Source organism: Salminus brasiliensis, chromosome 23, assembly GCF_030463535.1.
Source record: "Salminus brasiliensis chromosome 23, fSalBra1.hap2, whole genome shotgun sequence".
Lineage (NCBI taxonomy): Eukaryota > Metazoa > Chordata > Actinopteri > Characiformes > Bryconidae > Salminus > Salminus brasiliensis.
In genome coordinates, this window is record NC_132900.1 from 8057694 (window position 1) to 8079456 (window position 21763).

A 21763-nucleotide genomic window follows, 5' to 3' on the forward strand; every position below is an offset into this window, starting at 1 on the left:
AGTTTTCCATATCCCTCGAAGTACACCTGCACAGTGTAGTGTTTTCTCCCTTGATTCAGCTTAGACCTTTAACATTACCAAGCTCTTCAAGCGCTGAATGAGCTACAACACTGTGGGATAACACAGGGATTCCAAGACATGGAGTATTGTACATTTTCCATGTACAAATCTACAGATTCCAATGCTAACACAAATACATTCACAGGAATCCTGGATTAACAGCATTAGTGTAACATTTTTTAATGCAGACATACATATTAGCTCAGTGAAACTTAAACCATAATCTTTTTAAAAGCACAACAAATGTGTTGTCAAATATTGTTTGCAAATCTAAACATCTCTCCGATTCATGCATCACGTTTAGCAGAGTGTCCTGTACCTCTTGCAGCACATACTACAAGATCTTAACTCTCTGTTCTCCTCCTCCAGAGCCCCCAGTGCCCATTGCCCCTCCCCAGTTGACAGCAGTGGGCGCGACCTACCTGTGGATTCAGCTCAACGCTAATTCTATCAACGGAGACGGCCCCATCATCAACCGCGAAGTGGAGTACCGCACTGTGTCTGGAACCATGTATGACCTGCAACCTGTGGACAAGACTTCACACAAGATCGGCCACCTGGACCCAGACACTGAGTACGAGATCAGCGTGCTGCTCACCCGGCCTCTGGATGGGGGCACTGGAGCCCCGGGTCCACCACTCAGGGCTCGCACTAAGTGTGCTGGTAAGTAACACTTCACTGTGTTCTTAGGAATGCTCTAGCTAGGTGGGTTAGCTTTTGTTGTACTGCAGTCGATAGACATATTTAATTTGTGTTTCTTTAGCTGTGCACTTTGCTTTGAGGCTATTGTTGTTAACAGTGTGCTTTCTGACACTGGATGGCATACTTTTACCTGGATAAAATTGCACAGAAATACATTAAACAGTTGTAGCAGCCAGCTTTCATTTGGTGGCCGTATACTTGCATTATTTATTATTCTCATCTGCAGCAGTGTGCAGTGTACATAACTCCACTACATGTCTTAGCTGATTGAGTATATTTTGGGTTTTGGATAAATTGTGCAAGGTAGATTTTTAGTCCTAACTATCGCTTTAAATCATTCATAACCTGCAGAGCTCCAGGCTTAAACAGATGTTTGAGTGGCTGAAAGATGGAGGAAACCAGGGACTTGCAAAGAACAGGCTTGTTCTGTTTCATAGATGTTTACCAGAATTTGCCTAGAGATTTTAAAATCTTTGCTGTCATACTGAAACCTTTCATCTCCATTTTCACTATTTTTCACTTTTTGATATAATTACAATCTGACAGTTGTTCTTTACATTCTGTCCAAAATGACCTGAAAAAAAATACTTCCATTGATTAAGCTAAGGTTTTTACCTTTTGGCAGCAACCATATGAAGAGTTTCACTCCAGAATTCTGTATATCCATCTGTATTAACTGAATGACAGCTGACATATACTGATCAACTGTAACATTAACACCACCGCCTTGTTTCTACACTCATTGTCCAGTTTATCAGCTCTGTAACCATATAGGAGCACTTTGTAGTTCTATAATTACAGACTTTAGTCAACCTGTTTCTCTGCATACTTTGTTAGCCCTTACATCCTGTTCTTTAATGGTCAGAACCCCACAGGACCACCACAGAGCAGGGATAATTTGGGTGGTGGGTCATTCTCAGCCCTGCAGTGATACTTACATGGTGGTGGTGTGTTAGTAGTGTGTGTTGTGCTGGTACGAGTGGATCAGACACAGCAGTACTGCTGCAGTGCTGAGAATGACCCACCACCCAAATAATCCCTGCTCTGTGGTGGTCCTGTGGGGTCCTGAACATTGAAGAATAGGGTTAAAAGAGGGTAACAAAGTATGCAGAGAAACAGATGGATTTATATTACTACAAAGTGTTGCTAATGAACAGTAAATGTAGAAACAAGGAAGGTGCTGTTAATGTGATGGCTGATCTGTGTATTGTGCAATTAGTTAGTGATAATATACTGGTATAATATATGGCATTTCTTGTATGTCTTAAACCTCATATCATGTTTATGATGACAAAAGAAATATATTCAAGTGGGAGGAAACTCTTCATATGTATATGGGCTTTATTTTAGTCAAGTTTAAATCACTTGTAGGCCAAGAAATTGCTGGCCTGTCAGAGAAGTGAAGGGAGGACACCTGGTGTTCGTAGAAGAGATTTTGGTTTTGTTGCGTACAGGTTGTTTTGCTTTAGGGCAGTGAGTTGGGAGTGCTGAATAGTGTATGTTGCAGAATATCAGGTCAGTGTCAAGATCCTGGCCTGGACTAGAGAGTTTCTGTTATGAAGGAAGCCTGCTCTTGTCTTGTGTTGACTCTGCCTGTTATAGGTACATAGCTCTGCCCCTTGGTACAGAATTCTCATTGTCTGTAGCCTTAGCTGAAGGAGGAGGTGTGTGTGTGTAGCAGTTGGAAACTGGGTTTGGGTAGTAATCAGCAGTGTGACCTCCTGCTGAAGGTCTCACTGTTTCTCATTTGAGCAGATCTGATGGGAATGGATCGTGCTACTCACTCGGCCTTCACACCTGGCCCTTAGGGCTGTCTGTAGCTGTGTGTGTCTTTGTTTGTGTGTGTGTGTTCATGTGTGTGTTTGTTTGTATTTGCATGTGTGCAAGTGGCTATTTGTTTATTAGTTTATTCAGTATGTGATGTGTGTTGATGGATTTACACAGGGATCATTTTTAGGTGTATATAGTGTATGTGTGTGTGGCAATGCATGTGTGTGTGTCTGTGAGAAAGAAAGTTAACCTCAAGGCCACTCTCCCTCTCGCTGGGTGATGGATGCTTTGGCCCCATGAGGAGTGCAGCAGAAAGGCTCTTTATCTTGTCCGGTAGACCCATCTTACCTCCCTTAAAGCCACAGTTTAGTGAAAAGTCAGATTTACAGTTTTCTGCTTACTCCAATTGTAATTGATTAGCCAATGCACATCTGGTATCTAAGCACTCATTAACATTGTTCAAACTACAGCTCCCATTAGTTGTTCTTTATATTCTGTTAATTTCACGATAAATGGACTAGTAGTGACAGTGACAGTGATATATATCAGCCTGACCTCACAGTGATCTCTCTCGGCCGTTTGTTTGGTCTTCTAAAATGACTCGTTTTTACATACTCCTTTCAGAGTTGACTCACAACTAAGAATTGAATCACAATGGAGAGTCGACTCTTCGAATCTAATGTCACAATAACGAAGCAAAAACTACAAACCTGTACAATGTTATTTTATTATCTCAATCTATACCTAAACCTAATCCGAACCTAACTGTAACCTACACCTTAGTCTTCACCTTAACCTAATGTTAACCTAACCCTAACCTACACCATTATCTGCCACCAACAAAACATTGTCGCAGAGCAGGCACATCCCTTCACGGGGTAAAGGATAAAGCATGCCACACTACACAGTTTGAAGAACATGACGAAGAGTGCAGGGTCTTGGAATCTGGTCTCTAAATTCTCCAGATCTCAGTCTTGGCCCCAGATCCCACAGGGCACCTTCAGAAGTTGTAGAGAAGTTGTAGAGGCTATGCCTTGGCAAGTAGAAGCTGTATGTGTGTGTAGATCCAGTGCAGAAGTAAACTTTGAACATAAAACACACCTTGGCTGACCAACTAATCTTTGATTAAGGGAAAATTGTGTGCCAGACTGTTTATGCTGAAACTCTTCAGCTCCTTGCCTACTTTCATACATCACACTAGTTACAAAGAGCACACCAGAGGCTTTTCAATGCCTCCCCTGACTCAGACTCTAACACACTGTTCATTATCCCATTTCTATTTATCAGCTTTTAGCATGGGGGCTATTAACCTATTATGACCACAATGCACTGTTTACCCTTCCTTAATGACTTGTTCTGGCCCAATGAAGTAAATTGAAAACATTAGGCAGTTCTTAAAGAGTTAATGAATGTTTAATTTTGTTGCAAATATGTCGACACACAAAAACATTGTATATTCAAAACACCTTCACAAAACCGTCTTAACTTTTAGTGGAAGTCAGCGTTAAAAGATTTTGGACAGTCTCCATTGGTCCATTAATCCTGACATTTAAACCCAACTGCCAGATTCAAATAGTCAAAAAGTGAAAAACGGCTAAAATGGAGATGCAAGGTTTCGTGTGGCAGTGACAACACAGTGGTTATATTAATGTTTGTTCTTTTTTTTTCTTTTTTATCCTCCCTACATACTTGTTTTTTTCACTTCCTCACTGGCTCTTTTGTTATCTTTGTTCACGGAGCGTAATGGAGGGACGATCACAAAGAAATACAAACGTAACGAGAAAAAGGGAGCTCTGCTCTTGAAAGTAAATTGTATTACTTCGTATTCAGGCTTATCTTTTGTGTCCATTATTGCCTTGCAAAGCATACAAAGGCCGTTTTATCCTCAAGGTTTGCCTGATTGTTTGTTTTTTTGTTTTTTTTTTGGTGTGTGTGTGTGGGGGGCGGATGTATTTGTTTATTTATTTAGTTTTTGCTATCTGTTTATTGTTTGTTTTACTTTTTTCTGATTATTTTTTACTTTTACATCTTTCCCAGAAATTCTTATTGTTGCAAATTACCCAACGTTATATGTTACTCACCCCTTATAATGGGCCTTCAGCTGAGTTTGGGCTTCTTGCATCTTGATTTACAGTGGCTAGCAAAAATGGAATGGAAGTTTGCAAAAATATGTAAATCTGTATGTGCATTATATATTCTAATACTGTGCTGACACATTTGTTAAACAACTGTTAGAAGCACTAGAAACAAGAACCAGACCTGACCTATTGCACAGCCTACCATTTACAAGTGATTTAAATTTGTGTTTTTACTTCTGTAACCTTAAATTAAGTGTCCGGGACTCTCCAGAGCAGTTAAACATGCCTTCCTAATGCCAAGCGTGGGCTAGAGGTGTATAAAGCTCCTCCCTCATTGAGTTGTGGAGCAGTGGAACTGTGTTCTGTGGAATGGTGGTGCGCCGTCCATTTTTTTTTTTTTTTTTTTTTTTATGAATTGGGAAGTTAGGGTAGTGAGGATGAGTGGTGATCATCCAACATCCTGACTTCACGAACACTCTTGTCACTGAATGCAATCAAATCCTCACAGCAATGTTGCTTAATCTAGTTGAAAGCCTTGAGAGTAGAGACAGTTACTCAAATAAAAGCATAAGAAACTCCTTGATTTCTCCTTGATTTCGGAAGATGCCATAAACAATGAATGATTAGTTGTCCCAATACTTTTGTCCATAGAGTGTAAGAGCATTTATTACATATAAGCACACAGTTGCTCTTTAATTTTTGTGATTTTTGACATTGTTGATGGGCGTAGTCGGCCTTCAGTCGAGTTTTAGAGCGTTTTATGCATCTTGATTTACAGTGGCTAGCCACATTATTCACTGTGGTTGAATTTGTTTAAGATGGATCAGATTTTTGTTCATTTACAGAAATATTTAACAGGATGTTCAGTTCTGATACCGTTCTGACAAAGTTGTTAAACGGCTATTTGCAGCACCAGAAACAAGAACTAGACCTGTTGCAGCATTCTATTTACAAATGAAATAAATTTGATTTGTGAAAGCATTTTTCACTTATGTAACCTAAAATTAAGCGTGCAGGGTCAGCTAGCGTAGCCACAATTATTACAGCCATTAACCAGATCTGCAGTCCACTATGCCTTCTTTTGCCTGCCCCTAGCATGGTAATGCTAACTATAAGACTACTAATAAAAACACCTGACACTAAAACTTCTCACTATCCGGGCTTTATTTTTATTTTTTTTTACAATGATGGATGATTATCTTCAAGCAGAAGACAAATGACTCACCATCTGTGGAAAGGTTAAAGATTAAAGATTAAAGACAAGGTCAGGCTATTGTGAGTGTCTGGTCCCTTGACATATCATAGGCAATGTGGTAAAGATGTCTGTGGATGGTATGGAAGCATGAATAGTCATATCAGAACATACATACACTATATGTCCGAATGTTTGTGGACACAGATGTGCAAATGCGCACACACACAGCTTTTCTAGTCCCTGTAGAGAAGTACTGCCAATAGAATAGTACTCCCTGGAGCTGATAAATATGAAAATATGGCACCATGCCTAATGCTAGATGTGGGTTAGAGGAGTATAAATCCTCTCAGCGTTGAGCTGTGGAGCAGTGGAACTGTGTTCTCTGGAATGATGGTGCCCCAAACAGTACTTACGGAATGAGTTGGGGAGTTTGGGGGTGATGTGGGTTGATGATCATTCAACATCCTGACTTCACTAATGCTCTTGTCACTGAAGTCAATTAATTCCTCTCAGAAATGCTTCAAAATATAGCAAAAGGCCTTACCTGGACAGTATAGACAAAGCAGGAATAAACTCTTTTATAATAAACTTGATTTCGGAAGAAGCAATGAATGGGCAGGTGTCCCAATGTTTTTGTTCATATAGCTTATGTGCCTTTTTTCCACATTTAAACAAACAGTAACTGTTTGAATTGTACACATTCTGGACAATATATGCAGATAGACTTGAGGACTACCTGCCTAATATTGTGCTGCCATTCAAGGCATGTCAAGACCCGCCTGATGTTCTGGAGATCACTATTTGGTTGTTGCCAGAGTGGCTCAGACGCATATTCTTGACCATTTTATCCACCCCTTGACATATTCCACTGTGTTGTGTTGAGGTTAAAGTGTTTCCAGTTACTCAAAAGTCGCTGTTTCCTGGGCTCAACCAGAGAGCACAATTGGCCATACTTTTTCAGTCTGGGTTGATGGCACTCTCTCCACCCATCACTCTTAAAGCTATGTTGGCTGACGTTAGCTAGTGGGGCGGTGTCGGCTGCCCAGGGTTGCAGCGTCTGTGGCAGTTCAAAAAGATGCAGTGGCTGGCTTCGAAGGAGACGTGTTAGTGTCGGCAACATTGCTAGTGCTAAGGGTACCAAATTAGTAGGAAAACATCTAAAACACACTTAAAAAAAGGCTTACTTAAATTATTGCAGTTTCTCTAGGAGTGTGTCGGTTTCTGTGTGTGTGTGTTAGAGTGTTAATCTGAAGTTAAATGATCATCAGTTACTGATGTTATGATGATGGTCTTTTTCCCTTCCTCTCTCTCTCTATCTCTCTGTCGGTCGGCCACTCTGAAAGCAGGTATTTGATATTTGCATGCAGAGCTGATGCTGATTAGAGCATCACTTAGTGAGGTCATCTGTAAAACACAGGTGTGCAATGAGGACATACTCTCTCTTTCTCTCTCGCTCTCGTCTGTCTTGCTCATTGTGTCCTACAAAATGTTCACCTGTTTCCGATTTACTTTTACAAACTTTTACAAACCAAAGTTTTAGTTTTTTTATGGGCAGTTTAGCACTCTCTCCCTCCCTCCTCATTCTATACCTCTCTCTGTCTTTCCCTCTCTCTACCTTCTCTTTCTACACCTCTATCTCTCACTCCATCTTCTTTCTATATCTCTCACTCCATCCTCTTTCTACACCTCTCTCTCCAGCCTCTTTCTACACCTCTCTCTCCAGCCTCTTTCTACACCTCTCTCTCCAGCCTCTTTCTACACCTCTCTTTCCAGCCTCTTTCTACACCTCTCACTCCAGCCTCTTTCTACACCTCTCTCTCCAGCCTCTTTCTACACCTCTCTCTCCAGCCTCTTTCTACACCTCTCTCTCCAGCCTCTTTCTACACCTCTCTCTCCAGCCTCTTTCTACACCTCTCTTTCCAGCCTCTTTCTACACCTCTCACTCCAGCCTCTTTCTACACCTCTCTCTCCAGCCTCTTTCTACACCTCTCTCTCCAGCCTCTTTCTACACCTCTCTCTCCAGCCTCTTTCTACACCTCTCTCTCCAGCCTCTTTCTACACCTCTCACTCCAGCCTCTTTCTACACCTCTCACTCCAGCCTCTTTCTACACCTCTCTTTCCAGCCTCTTTCTACACCTCTCACTCCAGCCTCTTTCTACACCTCTCACTCCAGCCTCTTTCTACACCTCTCTTTCCAGCCTCTTTCTACACCTCTCACTCCAGCCTCTTTCTACACCTCTCTCTGCAGCCTCTTTCTACACCTCTCACTCCAGCCTCTTTCTACACCTCTCACTCCAGCCTCTTTCTACACCTCTCACTCCAGCCTCTTTCTACACCTCTCTCTGCAGCCTCTTTCTACACCTCTCACTCCAGCCTCTTTCTACACCTCTCACTCCAGCCTCTTTCTACACCTCTCTCTCACTTTCCTTGTTCTACACCTCTCTCACTCTCCGTGTTCTACACCTTTCTCACTCTCCTCTTTCTACCCAATTTACCATTTCTCCCAATTTCCCTTTCTCAGCCTATTTTTCTCCTTTTCTTGTTTTCTTACTCTTTTGCTCTCCTTTAATTTTGGTCTTTTGTTCTTAGTTCCTCTCCTTCTCTTTCTATCTTCTCTTCCCTCTCTTTCTTCCTTCAGTCTCTTTCTCTCTATCTGTACTTTCCCTTTTCCTCTCTTGCTTTCTTGCACTTTTCAAGCCCTCTCTCTCTCTCTCTTTCTCAAGACCTATGTTCTCCATATGTTCTTTACATTTTTTGTTGTAGGTTGGTGCAGCTTATTGGTCGTTTGCTCCTCATTGAAAAGGTATTGTTGCCTTGAAGTATGAGGGTATGAATGAGCAAAGGCCCAACTGCTCCCTCAGCCTGATAACCCCAAGGTACCATTGTGCTCGTCCCTGGCCATGTGACCTCTGTGTTCCAGAGGACAGAGTGAAGGCTTCTCACTTTTAGCCGCACTGAATTAGATACCAATTCTGTGTCCTTTTGTCAGCCAGAGAAAGAGCGAGAGATTGAGTTTGGTATGGCAAAGGAAGGTTATCTGACTGAAAAGAGGGAAAACCAAGAAGAAAGGGAAACTGTTTATCCTTCGCAGTTGAAGGTGGAACGGCCTATTGTCTGCTTCTCAAGGGCGGTCTTCAAACAACAGCTGTTGTGAAAGAGATGCTGCATTCAAATGCATTTATGAAACGATTTGTTCCTCTGCTCCTCTCTGTTCTCTCCTCTTCTGTTCTCCTTCCCTTTACTCTCATTTTCTCCTCTTCTCACCTGCAGTCTTTCTGCAACTGTGAACAGATGTCTCTCTACTGAATTGCTTCTCCTTACCCCCCCCCCACCAGTCCCACCCTCAAACAAACCCAAATAAGCATCACCTTGCTTATTTTAATAAGATACACAACTCCATAAGCAGCAGCTATGCACCATGTTGCACTTCTTTATTTCAGCCCAAATTCTTCATCATCTGGAACGTGGGCTGACTGGGAACAGACGAGCCTCGCACTAATGATGATGAATTTGCTCCCGGGTGATTCTAGACGCTTTTTTGGAGTTTGATGCAGCGAAAAAGACGCCGCTTTCGACACTTAGCAGGCTGTCTGAAATATTGTCTTTTTTCTAATCAATCACTCATAATCTATGGCCTGTCACTTCCACCATGCTGTGCTTCCTCATGGAGGAATGAACATCTTGTTTAGAAGGCTGTTTCAAAAGCACTTTTTTTCAGGTAGAAATTGGTTCATTTGAGTTCTGTTCAATACAGTTTTATATCCACAGTCATATCAGAATATTATAACTCTGCCCATTATATCAACTCCAATGGCCATATAGGAGCACTTTGTATTTCTGTAATTACAGACTATCCTTTTCCTACAGACTTTTGTTTAGCTGCATACTTTGTTAGCCTCCTTTTACCCTGTTCTTTAATGGGCAGGACCCCACAGGACCACCAGAGAGCAGGTATTATTTAGGTGGTGGGTCATTCTCAGTGTTCTCAGTTAGTGTGTGTTGTGCACTGTAACTGCACCCAATAGGAATGGGGTTACACTTTACAATATTCTTGTAAGAACTGTATTGAAATGCATTAACATCACATGACAGATAATGAAAAAAACACAGCTCAGGTCAGTTTGGCTTAACCTGACAATCTCTAACAGACTGACCTTAGCTATTGTGAAAAAGTGATTCTTTCTCACAGAGTTAATACCCATTTAATTACTGTTCTCATTGTGAACGAGGAGGCATAGGTTTGAATTTTCTGATCCACCACAAAACATTTTTTTTTATCTATCAGCAGGTTTCAAAAGCCATGGCCAAGAAAATTGCAAAATTGTTGCCCTGTGTTCAGATATTGTGAAACCAGATAAACTATATAGACTGTATAAGTTTCAGAACACCTGCAGTATTAAAAAAGAGTTGATTCTGCTTTTGTCGGAGTAACTGTCTCTACTGTCTAGGAAAGGCTTTGTACTTGATTTTGGAGCATTGTTGTGAGGATTTGACATTTAGACCTATGGAATATCTTCAGAGAACTTTCAACAGACACATGAATGAAGCTACATAATCTGTTAGCAAACAGAGGCTAAATAGTTATAACCAAATTTGTAATATAAATTGTAGTCTGGATGACACAGAATTGTCTGCCCCTCCTCTGGCCAATGCTTCTATATCTAAAGACCTGTGGTGTATTTTTACTGGAGGTGATAAAAAGCATTTAAAACCTCATTCCAGTTAATGAGATTCACTCCTTAGCTACTCAATATAAACACACTTAAAAGAAGTAAATCAGATCTGTGGCTTCTAACTCATCTGAGTGAAGTCTCGGGCCTCTCCCACTCTTATTGGGTGCTTGACCGAACACCAGGCCCTATCTAATTTGTCAGACTAGCGCATTGCGTTGCACCCAGAGTCAAAGGTGATTTCAGGGTCACACTTCATCACGAGACAGAGCTAGGCAGGTCTCAGGAGCCGTCATGACCCCAATCACCACAACGACGACGTAGCCGGGAGAGTGGAATGAACGATCGATTCGGACCGTGGTGTGTTACCTGCCCTGAGTCAGCCTATTAGAATAGGTGTGTGTCTGGGAGCGTGTCTGTTGTCAGAGTGTGTATTACCATAGGTGTAGACCTGTCGATTGGGTATTTGGACTAGGTTAGCATGCTTGACTTCTCTGGGCTCTATTAGGTTTCCCAGACATGGCTGTCTGGCAAACTGGACAGGCGTTTCAGACAATTAACAAGTTTGTTTTCTGTCTTGTTGTCTGGCATTACTAACTTAGTTCTTTCACTCTTTTTTTTCATTGGGGCCTTAAAGAGACATTATCTGCAAATGTTCTGTGATTAATTAATGGGTGTCATCTGTAAGATTAAGAGCTGAGCAAATTTGCGGGTGTCACGTGAGCTATTTCTCACTGCACCTCCGCGTCACACTCTACAGCACCTGGATCAATACCCTTCTGCAATGGAAGGTTTTACCCAAACCTGCCTGATTAAACAGCAGCATAGGGCAGAAAAGTTGTCAGTCATTCAAGAGTGTGTCCGTGTGTGTGTGTGTTGGCAGGTAGCAGTAGTTGGAGCCCACATGACTAATCTCTCTGTCTGTCCGTCTGTCTGTCTGTCTGTCTGTCTCTCTCTCTCTGTCTCTCTCTCTCTCTGAATGTGTAGCTCATCGCTGGCCTGCTTTGGGCTGTAAATCATAGGCTTGGCTGCTTTGAGATCAACACATTGTGTTTGCTATATGGCCTGCCCGCCACCACCACCAGGCAAGGGCTGCTCCATTAATCAGACCCATGGAGAGAGCGGGGGTGGGGGATGGGGGGAGGAAAGAGAGAGAGGTGATCTTTTTGGACATCAGCTCAATAAATCGGCCCTATCTGTGTCTGAATGCCAAAGGCTGTGTATGTATTTCTGTGTGTATAAGTGTTATTTTCCTACAGTTTCAGGACAAAAATAGCTTAAAAACTAAAGAAAAACACTTAGAACTCACATAAAGCATTAAACCTGGCACTATCTAGAACCAGTGCAGCCACATTTTTACAAAGTGCTACAAATTTGAATTATTACAAGTAATAGTGAAATTATTAGTAAATAATTATTTTCACAAAACAGATATATAGTTATGTATTAATAAAGGTCATAAAGAATACTGCACAAAGATCAATATTTATGTACATAGGGTTAATAAAGGACAGCTGAGAGTTATTAGTACTCAGGAGATGATGAGTGTGGGAACAGTGCCTGATTGGCTGACTTGTGGCATGTGACAGAGTCTGCCAGTAGCAATGGTTTGTGGAAAGAATCAACAGAGGTGCACGTATTTGTCACTGTATAGCGAAATGTGTCCTCTGCATTTAACCCATCTGGTAGTACACACACACACACACACACACACACACACACACACACACACACACACACACACACACACACACACACACAGTGGTGGGCAGCCAACTCCAGCGCCCAGGGAGCAGAGAGGGTAAAGGGCCTTGCTCAAAGGCCCAACAGTGGCAGCTTGCCGAGCCCGGGAATCAAACCCACAACCCTGTTATCGATATCCCGGCGCTCTAACCGCTGAGCCACCACTGCCCCAGTTAGGTTAAGTTTAGGTTAGGTTAAGTTACTAGTATCTGCAAGGCTCTGTTCGTGGCTTTAGGACCAGACCGGTTTACCATGCTGTGGGGGTGTTTGCCACCTGACTGAATTTCTGAATTTGAACACACATATCACATGATATCTACTCAGATTTTATAGTGGACTGTAGTAATAAATAGATCAAGTTTGTAAATTGTCACAGAAGTTACCTCCTGTCTTTCCTGTCTTTGATATGAAAGGTATCTATTATACGGTCTTGTGCACTGTAGGTGAAAGAGTGCTATTTTAAATTTGAAAGTGAGTGGAGCAAAAACACAATCTTCCATCTCTGTCTCCTTCTCTCCCCTCCGCCTTCTCCTGGGACATGAGGGCTTGATTGTTGGTTATCAGAAAGTATTATCAGTGGCAAATCAGGCTGAAATGAAAACGATCCCAGAAGTGTGGGAAGTGTACTATTACTGCAGATGGAAAAAGACAAATGAGAGCATAGACCCTCCTCAGTGACTAAATAGTTCTGTTCCTGGTCTCTCCTTCACACACACACATACCCACACACACACACACACACAAAAGATTTAAACCAACTGAGTGAATAATTACTGGCCACTGGAGAGACAAGTGCCAGCAGTACTGTTCCAGCTGGCTCTAACGTCCTCTCTCTCTTTCTCTCTCTCTCTATCTTTCATTCCCTCTACTCCCTCTTACAAGGACTTCTAAGTTAAATAAAGAAGTGAAAAACAGAGGAAAAACTTGGATCTTGGGATGCAGGAACAGTATAGACACAGGATAAAGGGCACTTTGAAGTCCTCATATTACCATAAATTGAAATAAAAGCTGTGGATGATCACAAATGATTTAGTGCATTTTAATATTGAATGTGCTTTTCTATCATGGCAAGGCTGTTGAACTGGTGACAATTAGGCCACTGCACTGGACAGGTTAGTATTCACCTGCTCTATTCGCACTGTATTCAACTTAGCAGATAATTCATAAGGCCTTCACGAGTGACATCAGAACTCCAGTACTGCATTTCAGTATCAGCATCTTATGGCCCTTTTTCACTCCACTACTCGACTCCACTCACCGCTTTTTGCTTTTTGGTATCTAGTACCTACAGCTCCCTCCTAAAATGTAAATGGTAACGCTGCAAAATACGATCACAATAGTTTATAGATACTAAATGACATTATCTGAACATGTTTTCTGATTTAAACATTTTGTCTAAAACAATTCTATTAACAGAGTACAGTTAAGAATTAGATGTATATACATGGGTTTTGGTAGCTAGCTCTGTTAGCATGAGGCTAGCCTGGTTAGCTTAGTGCTATTTGTTATTTTTTAGGTCAGCTCTATTTATCTCATAACAGTCATGCAAGTAACATATAAAATATCAGTTTTTAGATAACACTATTTAAAAGGCTTAAACTGGAAGTATGTTTTCATTATTATAGTGTTAGTTGGTATAGATGTTCAATTGGCAGCTTCACATTACCACATAGCATCTAAACAGCTTATCCCATTAGCACATAGCACAACAACAGCACTAGCTAATGTAGCAAGCTAGTGTGTAGGCTCAAAGACTCAATATTACTGTGCTGTAGCACAAAATAACTGGCCTGGAGCTTGATATCACTGGCCTTGAGCATGATATCACTGGCCTGGAGCATGATATCACTGGCCTGGAGCTCGATATCACTGGCCTGGGGCTCAATATCACTGGCCTGGAGAATGAATTCACTGGCCTGGAGCTCAATATCACTGGCCTGGGGCTCAATATCACTGGCCTGGAGAATGAATTCACTGGCCTGGGGCTCAATATCACTGGCCTGGAGAATGAATTCACTGGCCTGGGGCTCAATATCACTGGCCTGGGGCTCAATATCACTGGCCTGGAGAATGAATTCACTGGCCTGGGGCTCAATATCACTGGCCTGGAGAATGAATTCACTGGCCTGGGGCTCAATATCACTGGCCTGGAGAATGAATTCACTGGCCTGGGGCTCAATATCACTGGCCTGGAGAATGAATTCACTGGCCTGGGGCTCAATATCACTGGCCTGAAGAATGAATTCACTGGCCTTGGGCTCAATATCACTGGCCTGGAGAATGAATTCACTGGCCTGGAGCTAGATATCACTGGCCTGGGGCTCAATATCACTGGCCTTGAGAATGAATTCCCTGGCCTGGAGAATAAATTCACTGGCCTAGAACATGATATTACTGGTCTGGAGACTGTAAAGGTCAAAGAGTTAAGAGCAGTTTAATTGCCTTCTAATCAGATACAGCAGTCCTGTATCCCCATCTCACAGAACTCTCATCACCTCTTTCGTCTAAAAGGCCTACAGCACTTTCTTATGGACCCCCTACTAGCTCTGCAGATTGGTCAGCGCCTACACACATAGCAAATGGCCTGACATGAGGTCATCTATTACAGCCCAGTATCAGAGAGGAGATCTTTCCTCGAGGGGGTAGGGGGGAGCAGATCCATTCTGGTGGAGCAGGCGCTGATTGTGTTGGGGGTCATAATTGAACAGGGCAGTGTGAGCAGGCTGAGGGATGAGGGCAGACTGGCGGTGGGGATTTCTGGGTATAAAGGTTGGGTTGCTGCGAGACACATCTGATACCAGAATCACTCACAGCAATCAGGGAGAGAGAGAGGCCAACAGCTACGTCTCTGTCACTTACACACACAAACACACATGCCCACACAAACCTGCATCATTGTCATCATCATCCGCTGAAGTGTGTCTGCAGTAGACATGCCCAATTTGTTCCCCTTCATCCACGACTAATGTCTCTATGCACTCCCCCTGAGTTGCAAGCGCTCTCTTTATCTCTCTTTCTCTCTCTCTCTCTCTCTGTGTCCTCTCTCTCTCTGTCTGTCTCTCTTATTTCTCTTACTCTTTCAGTGTGTCTCTTTCTCTCTCTCTCTCTCTCTCTCTCTCTCTCTGTCTCTCTCACTTATTTCTCTTACTCTTTCAGTGTGTCTCTTTCTCTCTCTCTCTCTCTCTCTCTCTCTCTCTCTCTCTCTCTCTCTCTCTCTCTCTCTCTCTCTCTCTCCCACCCATGCTGTTTCTTCTATGGCTCTATATATTTATCTCCCTGTCTTTCTCTCTCTCTCTCTCTCTCTCTCTCTCTCTCTCTCTCTCTCTCTCTCTGTATCTCTCTCCCTCCCTCCCTCCCTCTCAGTCTCTCTTTCTCTCTCTCTTTCATTCTGTCTCTTTTGTGGCACTACTTACTTCTCTTTCTCTGTCTAATACGCCGTCTCCTTCTTTCTGTCCATATTTCTAGCACTTTTTTACTATTAGTCTGTATGACTCTGTGTCTATCTGTCTGCCCGTCTATCCCCTCCCACTCTCTCTAAATCCTGACATTTAACTGGCTTTCCACTGCACTGTAGCTGTCCACTCTCCTCTTCTTCTGCTCTCTAACACTCTCTTGTCTAGGCCTGTGCATCTTGCCTTATTTGTGTCCATCTCTCCCCCCCCCCCTTTCATAATCATGTTATCTATTTGCATGATAAAGGTTAGACGAGCAACCCATTAGAATTAACAGAAGCCGATAATGTGCGGATAATTTAGAAAACATTATTTAAATGTCACGCTGTAATGATAAAAAACCCACTAATAGTTCTATCTAAATGTCAAATTGGAATTATTCAATTACATCGTCAGGCTAGGGGCAGGTTATAATTTACTCACCGTGAGGAATACCAATCTACTGCTTCAGCGTGTGCTGCTATGTGTGTGTGTGTCACTATGAAAGTTTCAATCTGATTCACAGCCAACCCTCTCAATTGGCCCTCCTGTTAACAATGATTTCTTTAGTCCTTAAATTTCCAGTTTATTGTAATGCCTGCTTTTCCAAAAAAAACATATTATTTCCATGTAACTCTGTTATTTTGCTGGGAGACAGATGCGTTTTCAGTCACTACTGTTTGTGGCTTCTCCACAGAGACACATACAGTATTTTTTTGTGCTATGGTTTTAACAATAAAATAAAAAAAAACAATTTTTTATAACTAAAAAAAAGTTTGTTTTATTATTTGTTACTGATATTTAACCCACCCCTTCGTAACTCTAGAAGGGTAAGGACTTACCACGTCTCCTCCAATACATGCAAAGCCACCCACCCCCTTATTTCTAACCATTGATGCAATGCCTTAGGGCAGCCGACACGCTCAGAGGAAAGTGCCAGGTCCCCAACTCCAGTGTAGCAGCTAACAGAAGCCTGTGCCGACCAACATCACTTAAGAGTGATGAGAAGAAAGAGCGCCATTTACCCACCCAGAGAGAGCATGGGCAATTGTGCACTTTCGGACTCTGGCCTCTGATAGCAGGCCACAGTGAAAGCACATTAGACCGCTGAGCCTCAAAGACCATCTCCCATGCTATTTTTATTTATGCATTTTCACTGGAGAAAGTTGGAGAAATTGCATACAAAGGTGACAAGACTGCGTTTCAGTCAGTCAGACTTTTTGTTGCGTTATGAACGGAGTACATACTGTGACGTCCTAAGAAACAGAATAACAGCCCACCTCAAGCTTTCTTCTCATGCTCCCTCGTTCATCATCCTTTCGTTTCCCTTTAGAAAGGGGTCTGTATAGAGAGCAGACGAGGGCAGAGTTCTTTATCATTCTTCTTCAAAAGCAACCTTGACCTGCTTTAGAGAAGAGGGTACAAGAAGAGCATGCACAAATGCAAACGGCAAAGCCAGTCAACTACAATCACTCCATCCTACTACATTAGCCTTCGCTAACCTTAACTGTGTTACTGTGCCATTGAAAATGAAACTCTTTAGACTCTTAGACTCGATTAGCTGGTGATACACAAAACAGCAGCTCTGTACAATTAAAAACTAATGGTCTGACACATTTACTGTGTGATGCTCACAATACAGCTCAAACACTGAAAGCTAACTGTTGTAGCTTACGTTAGTCAAAAAAACAAGAATTAAATGTATACATTTTGTGCAGTTCACATCCTCTGCACTATATCTGTCATATGCCCATTTTAATGACCATGAATATGAAGCTTTTTGACTGCTATTTAGTATACGTGTCAAGTAGTTCAGCCCTAGATAGCACAGTACTCATTGTCTGGAACTCATTGTCATGTTCATGAAACCAGTTTGAGACAACCTTTGCTTTGTGACATGGTACATCATCATGCTGGAAGCAGCTGTTAGAAGATGGGTGAACTGTTACCATGAAGGGATCCACATGGTCAGCAACTCAAATAGGCTGTGGCATTTGAGCGATGATTGACTGGTATTAACAGGCCCAATGGGTTCTAAGAAAGCACTTACCATTCACCATTACCATTACGTCTCCTCCACAAAACACAAGACAGGTTGGGTCTGTGGATTCATGCTATTGGTGCCAAATTGACCCTACCATCTACCCTTTTTTGGTGAGTCAGTACCCACTGCAGCCTCAGCTTTCTGTTCTTTGCTGACAGTTATGGAATCCAACATGGTCTTCTGCTGTTGTAGTCCATCTGCATCTAGGATGGTCATGTGTGCATTCTGAGATACATTTATGCTTACCACATGTGATTTGGATTGCCTTTGTGTGTGAATGAGTGTGAGTGTATACCAAGATACGGATTGGTTGCTGCTCCTCACCGGTGTGTTGGTAAAGTGCTGAGTGTAAAGTATTGTGAATAAATAATTGTCTGCATATATAGCCCAAGAACTGAATTCCTATAATTGATTATTAGACATTTTCTAACATTCCAAAACACATCAATGCAGTTCTCCAACTTATGTTTATTCATTGATCTATTTTCACACTCCTGGTGTGCAGGTGTGCTAATTTGATGACCAGGTTATCTCTTTTAAGCTCGTAATGAAAGATTGACCACAGCAATTAAACAGAACACAAGGGCATAAAGCGCAGCTCTGTGCTAATTGCAGCAAATTTCATTGCCCTATAAAGGTACCACGTTAATATTCTGGAAAATGTCCCCATCCGCACATCTCCATAACTTCATATGTTGACTTAATGATGCAGCGATCATTAGCTTCTCTGCCAGGCAGTGTGTGCAGAGACTCTCCATAGAAAGAGCTTTCATGAGTTTATTCAAGCAGCTCTCCTCTCCAGACCTTCTGACTGATTGTGGCAACTGACCATGGAGCAGAAAGCCTCTCTTCACCGAGACTTAGCAGCGTGGAAATGAGAAGCACTATACATTACAAGGACGCTACATTTAACATCTCAAAATTCCAACATTAAAATGAAAGGAATTAAAGAGAAACAACGAGAACAACTCTCTTCTTTTCTCTCCCGCCCTCTCTTTCTCTCTTCCTCTCTCCCTCTTTTTCCTTTGATACAGATGCACACTTTACCACTTTACTGCTTTAGAGAGTTGGTGTGAGTGTGTGTGTAATGTGATTTCTGTGCCTGGACGCCCCTCCCCACCCCTGGCCCGCTCGGTGTGGACGGCTGATAGTTCCGCAAATGGACAGATTTAAAACTTCTATTTTCTGGATGGCTCTCCTGAAACGCTTGCACACGCACACAGGGGGGCCTGTTTTCATCCTTTTTCTTTCACTCTCTCTCTCTCCTCCTCTTTCTTGGCCCCGTCTACACTGTTTATTTTCTGTGGCTCTTTTCTCTGGTCTGTCTCAATTGAAAATGCTCTGAGAAAATTTGTTTCTGTGAAGATTGGAGCCTCTCGATGGCGGAGTGGCATTAAATTACTAGTTGCCACCGGTTTTGTCTATAAGTGAAACCATTCGAAATCTTTTCTCTCCCCCCCACTGATGCAGTGGATTGCATTGTGCTGGATTATTGTTTTCTTCTCCGGCTTTTTTCTGCCGTCCGCAAGAGCGGTGGTCCGTCAATAAAGCAGGAACACCAGGAAATAAGAAAGCACAAATAATTCTGTGAATGGATATTGACATAATTTGACACAATTGTGCTCGCAGGTCACATTTTAGACATTTTCTTGAGCTTCGTCTGAAGTCGCCGTGTGTACTCAGTAGATTGTTCTCGAAATCAATAGCTTTTAAAGTCGCGCTTGATTCCGAGGTAAAAAAGGACATATTTCAAAGCTTCTAGTGCTCTCGATTTTCCCTCCTGTAAAGCATCTAAAAAATCAATGTGGTGTTTTTAAATCCTGAAGTGAGAAAATTGTAAAGAAGACAAATATAACCACATGCTTTCTTATTGACGGTAATGAAAAAGAATCAACTCTTTTCTGCACTACTCACACAACCACTTATAAATGCCAGTCGTAAAAAGCAGCAGATCCCACTAAAAAGAGGGAGAATGACAGAATTTCAGCACATTTAGTGAGTGTACTCAAAAGACAGCGCATGCTGGGTTGATTTAGACAATAACTGTCATTCTTTATTACATGGCAACTGTTTTAAGCTAATGAACACATAAATGTGTCACTCCTGTACAATGTATATCGAGTAACACGTACGACAATACAACAATCTGTACAGCAATAGACAGTGACAGACAACAGAAAACTCCTTTAAGCAATCAAATGGAATGTCTACACTGATTACATTTACATTTAAGGCATTTAGCAGACGCTCTTATCCAGAGCGACTTACAAAAGTGCTTTGCTATTTACCCAAGAAAAACCTTAGCTAGTTTGAATAGACTAATAGTTCAAAGATACCTCTAAGCTTAGACACAAGTCAGTAAGGAGACCACTCTGCTATTCGCCCAAGGACTCTCGGAAGAGGAGGGTCTTTAGTCTGCATTTGAAGACAGCGAGCGACTCTGCCGTCCGGACACCCAGGGGAAGTTTATTCCACCACTTTGGTGCAGGACAGAAAAAAGCCTGAACGCTTGTCCTCTGCGGATTTTGAGGGATGGCGGGTCGAGCCGAGCCGTACTTGAAGCTGGAAGGGCTCTTGGTGCAGATTGGCTTTTGACCATTGCCATCAAGTATGGAGAAGCTGGTCCCTTCTTGGCTTTGTAGGCCAGTGTCAGGGTTTGTGTGTGTGTCTGTTGTCAGCAACGAGTGCAACTTAAAGTCTCCAAACATTTGGGTATTACATTTAGTGTATGTGAGACTGATTTTTAACATTTCAAATGTAAAGACGCCCTTATTTCAGAGGCCAAGTCTGGCACTGATCCAAAAGTTTATATGTGTGATCCAGTATGTAAAGCATCAGTCCCACATTTATTCTTCTGATATGAATTTACTGACTGTAAATGAGCTCCTATATGAGCGGAATGTGGCACACACACACAGACACACACATACACGCCCATTCACAAACGACCTCATTTTGCATAACATACATATAACCACAGACTATAAGAACCAGTAATTGAATGAAACACAACATACACACAATTTAGACATACATGTAACATAAACCTGTAAAACATACCATAGAAAGCAGCAAACACACACACATACATAAACACCTGCGCTGAGAAAGAGCACATCACACTAATGTTTGTAATGTTCGGCCTCTGTGTTGCATTAATCCAGGCTGGTCACTATTATTTATTGATGCAGCTGACCTGTTCACAGGGATCAGCTCCTATTTGTCAGAATGAGAATGGTTCTATAATGAAGGGGGGGGGGGGGGATGGGTTGGGGCGAAGGGGTCTGAATCTGCCTGGTCAGCTTTTTCCCCCAGTGCCCATGACCTTTCTAAATGTCATTTTTTTCATGGATGCTTATTGGTTATGTGAATAAATGATGAAATGCCTCTCACAGAGGGTAAACTCACAGCCCTGCTTTATACAGAGCCCATATTCCACTCCAGTGGCTTTTCTTTTTTCCTATTAGCCCTTTCAGATGTAGACTCGGACATGCTCACTGAGCTCTTTAGAGATCCCAGTGTTCTTTTGGTGGTTCTCCAGTCTGAGACTGGCTGTTTGACCTCTTTTTACACGTGAGATCTGCTTCAGAATTGTGCTTTATCACTAGGGAATCACTTTAGTCTCAATGTATAGTAAGCTGCAAGAAGGTCTACACTGGCAAACACCTCTGGAGGAACATTCAGGAAATTCCAATTTAGAAAATGTTCCCCTCACTTTAAGCGTGTTTGGTCAGACATGTTTTGTGTCTAAAGTTTGATTTGCTTTGTTTTCAAGTCTGTCTTTCATAGGACTATAGGTTTATAGGACATGTAATCTGCAAACTCATATTAGCTGTTAGTTTAGCTTGCTGTTTTATTAAAAAGGTATTCATTTTGCTTGATTGACACAGATGAAAATGTCAAAATTAAGTTTTCAGGCTTTATTTAAATGATCGGCCATCATAGACTAAGGGTAGTAGGTACAGCTTGATTCTGGTCATTGCTATAGGCAGGTAATCTCAAATAGATTTGCTTATATGGTTTCTGGCACTGTATGACATAGAAGCCCAACATTATGTCCATATTTTTGT

The 21763-nt window shown here is 42.0% G+C and overlaps 1 protein-coding gene across 6 annotated transcripts in view; it reads left to right on the forward strand.

Moving 5' to 3' along the window:
- Window positions 1-21763, forward strand: part of LOC140546207 (receptor-type tyrosine-protein phosphatase mu-like) — a 220226-nt gene that overhangs the window by 90402 nt on the left and 108061 nt on the right. For all 6 annotated transcript variants that reach the window (XM_072669429.1, XM_072669431.1, XM_072669433.1 and 3 more), the window contains exon 7: window positions 430-723. In XM_072669429.1, the coding sequence (XP_072525530.1) occupies window positions 430-723 (294 nt within the window). The remainder of the gene's footprint in view (window positions 1-429; window positions 724-21763) is intronic.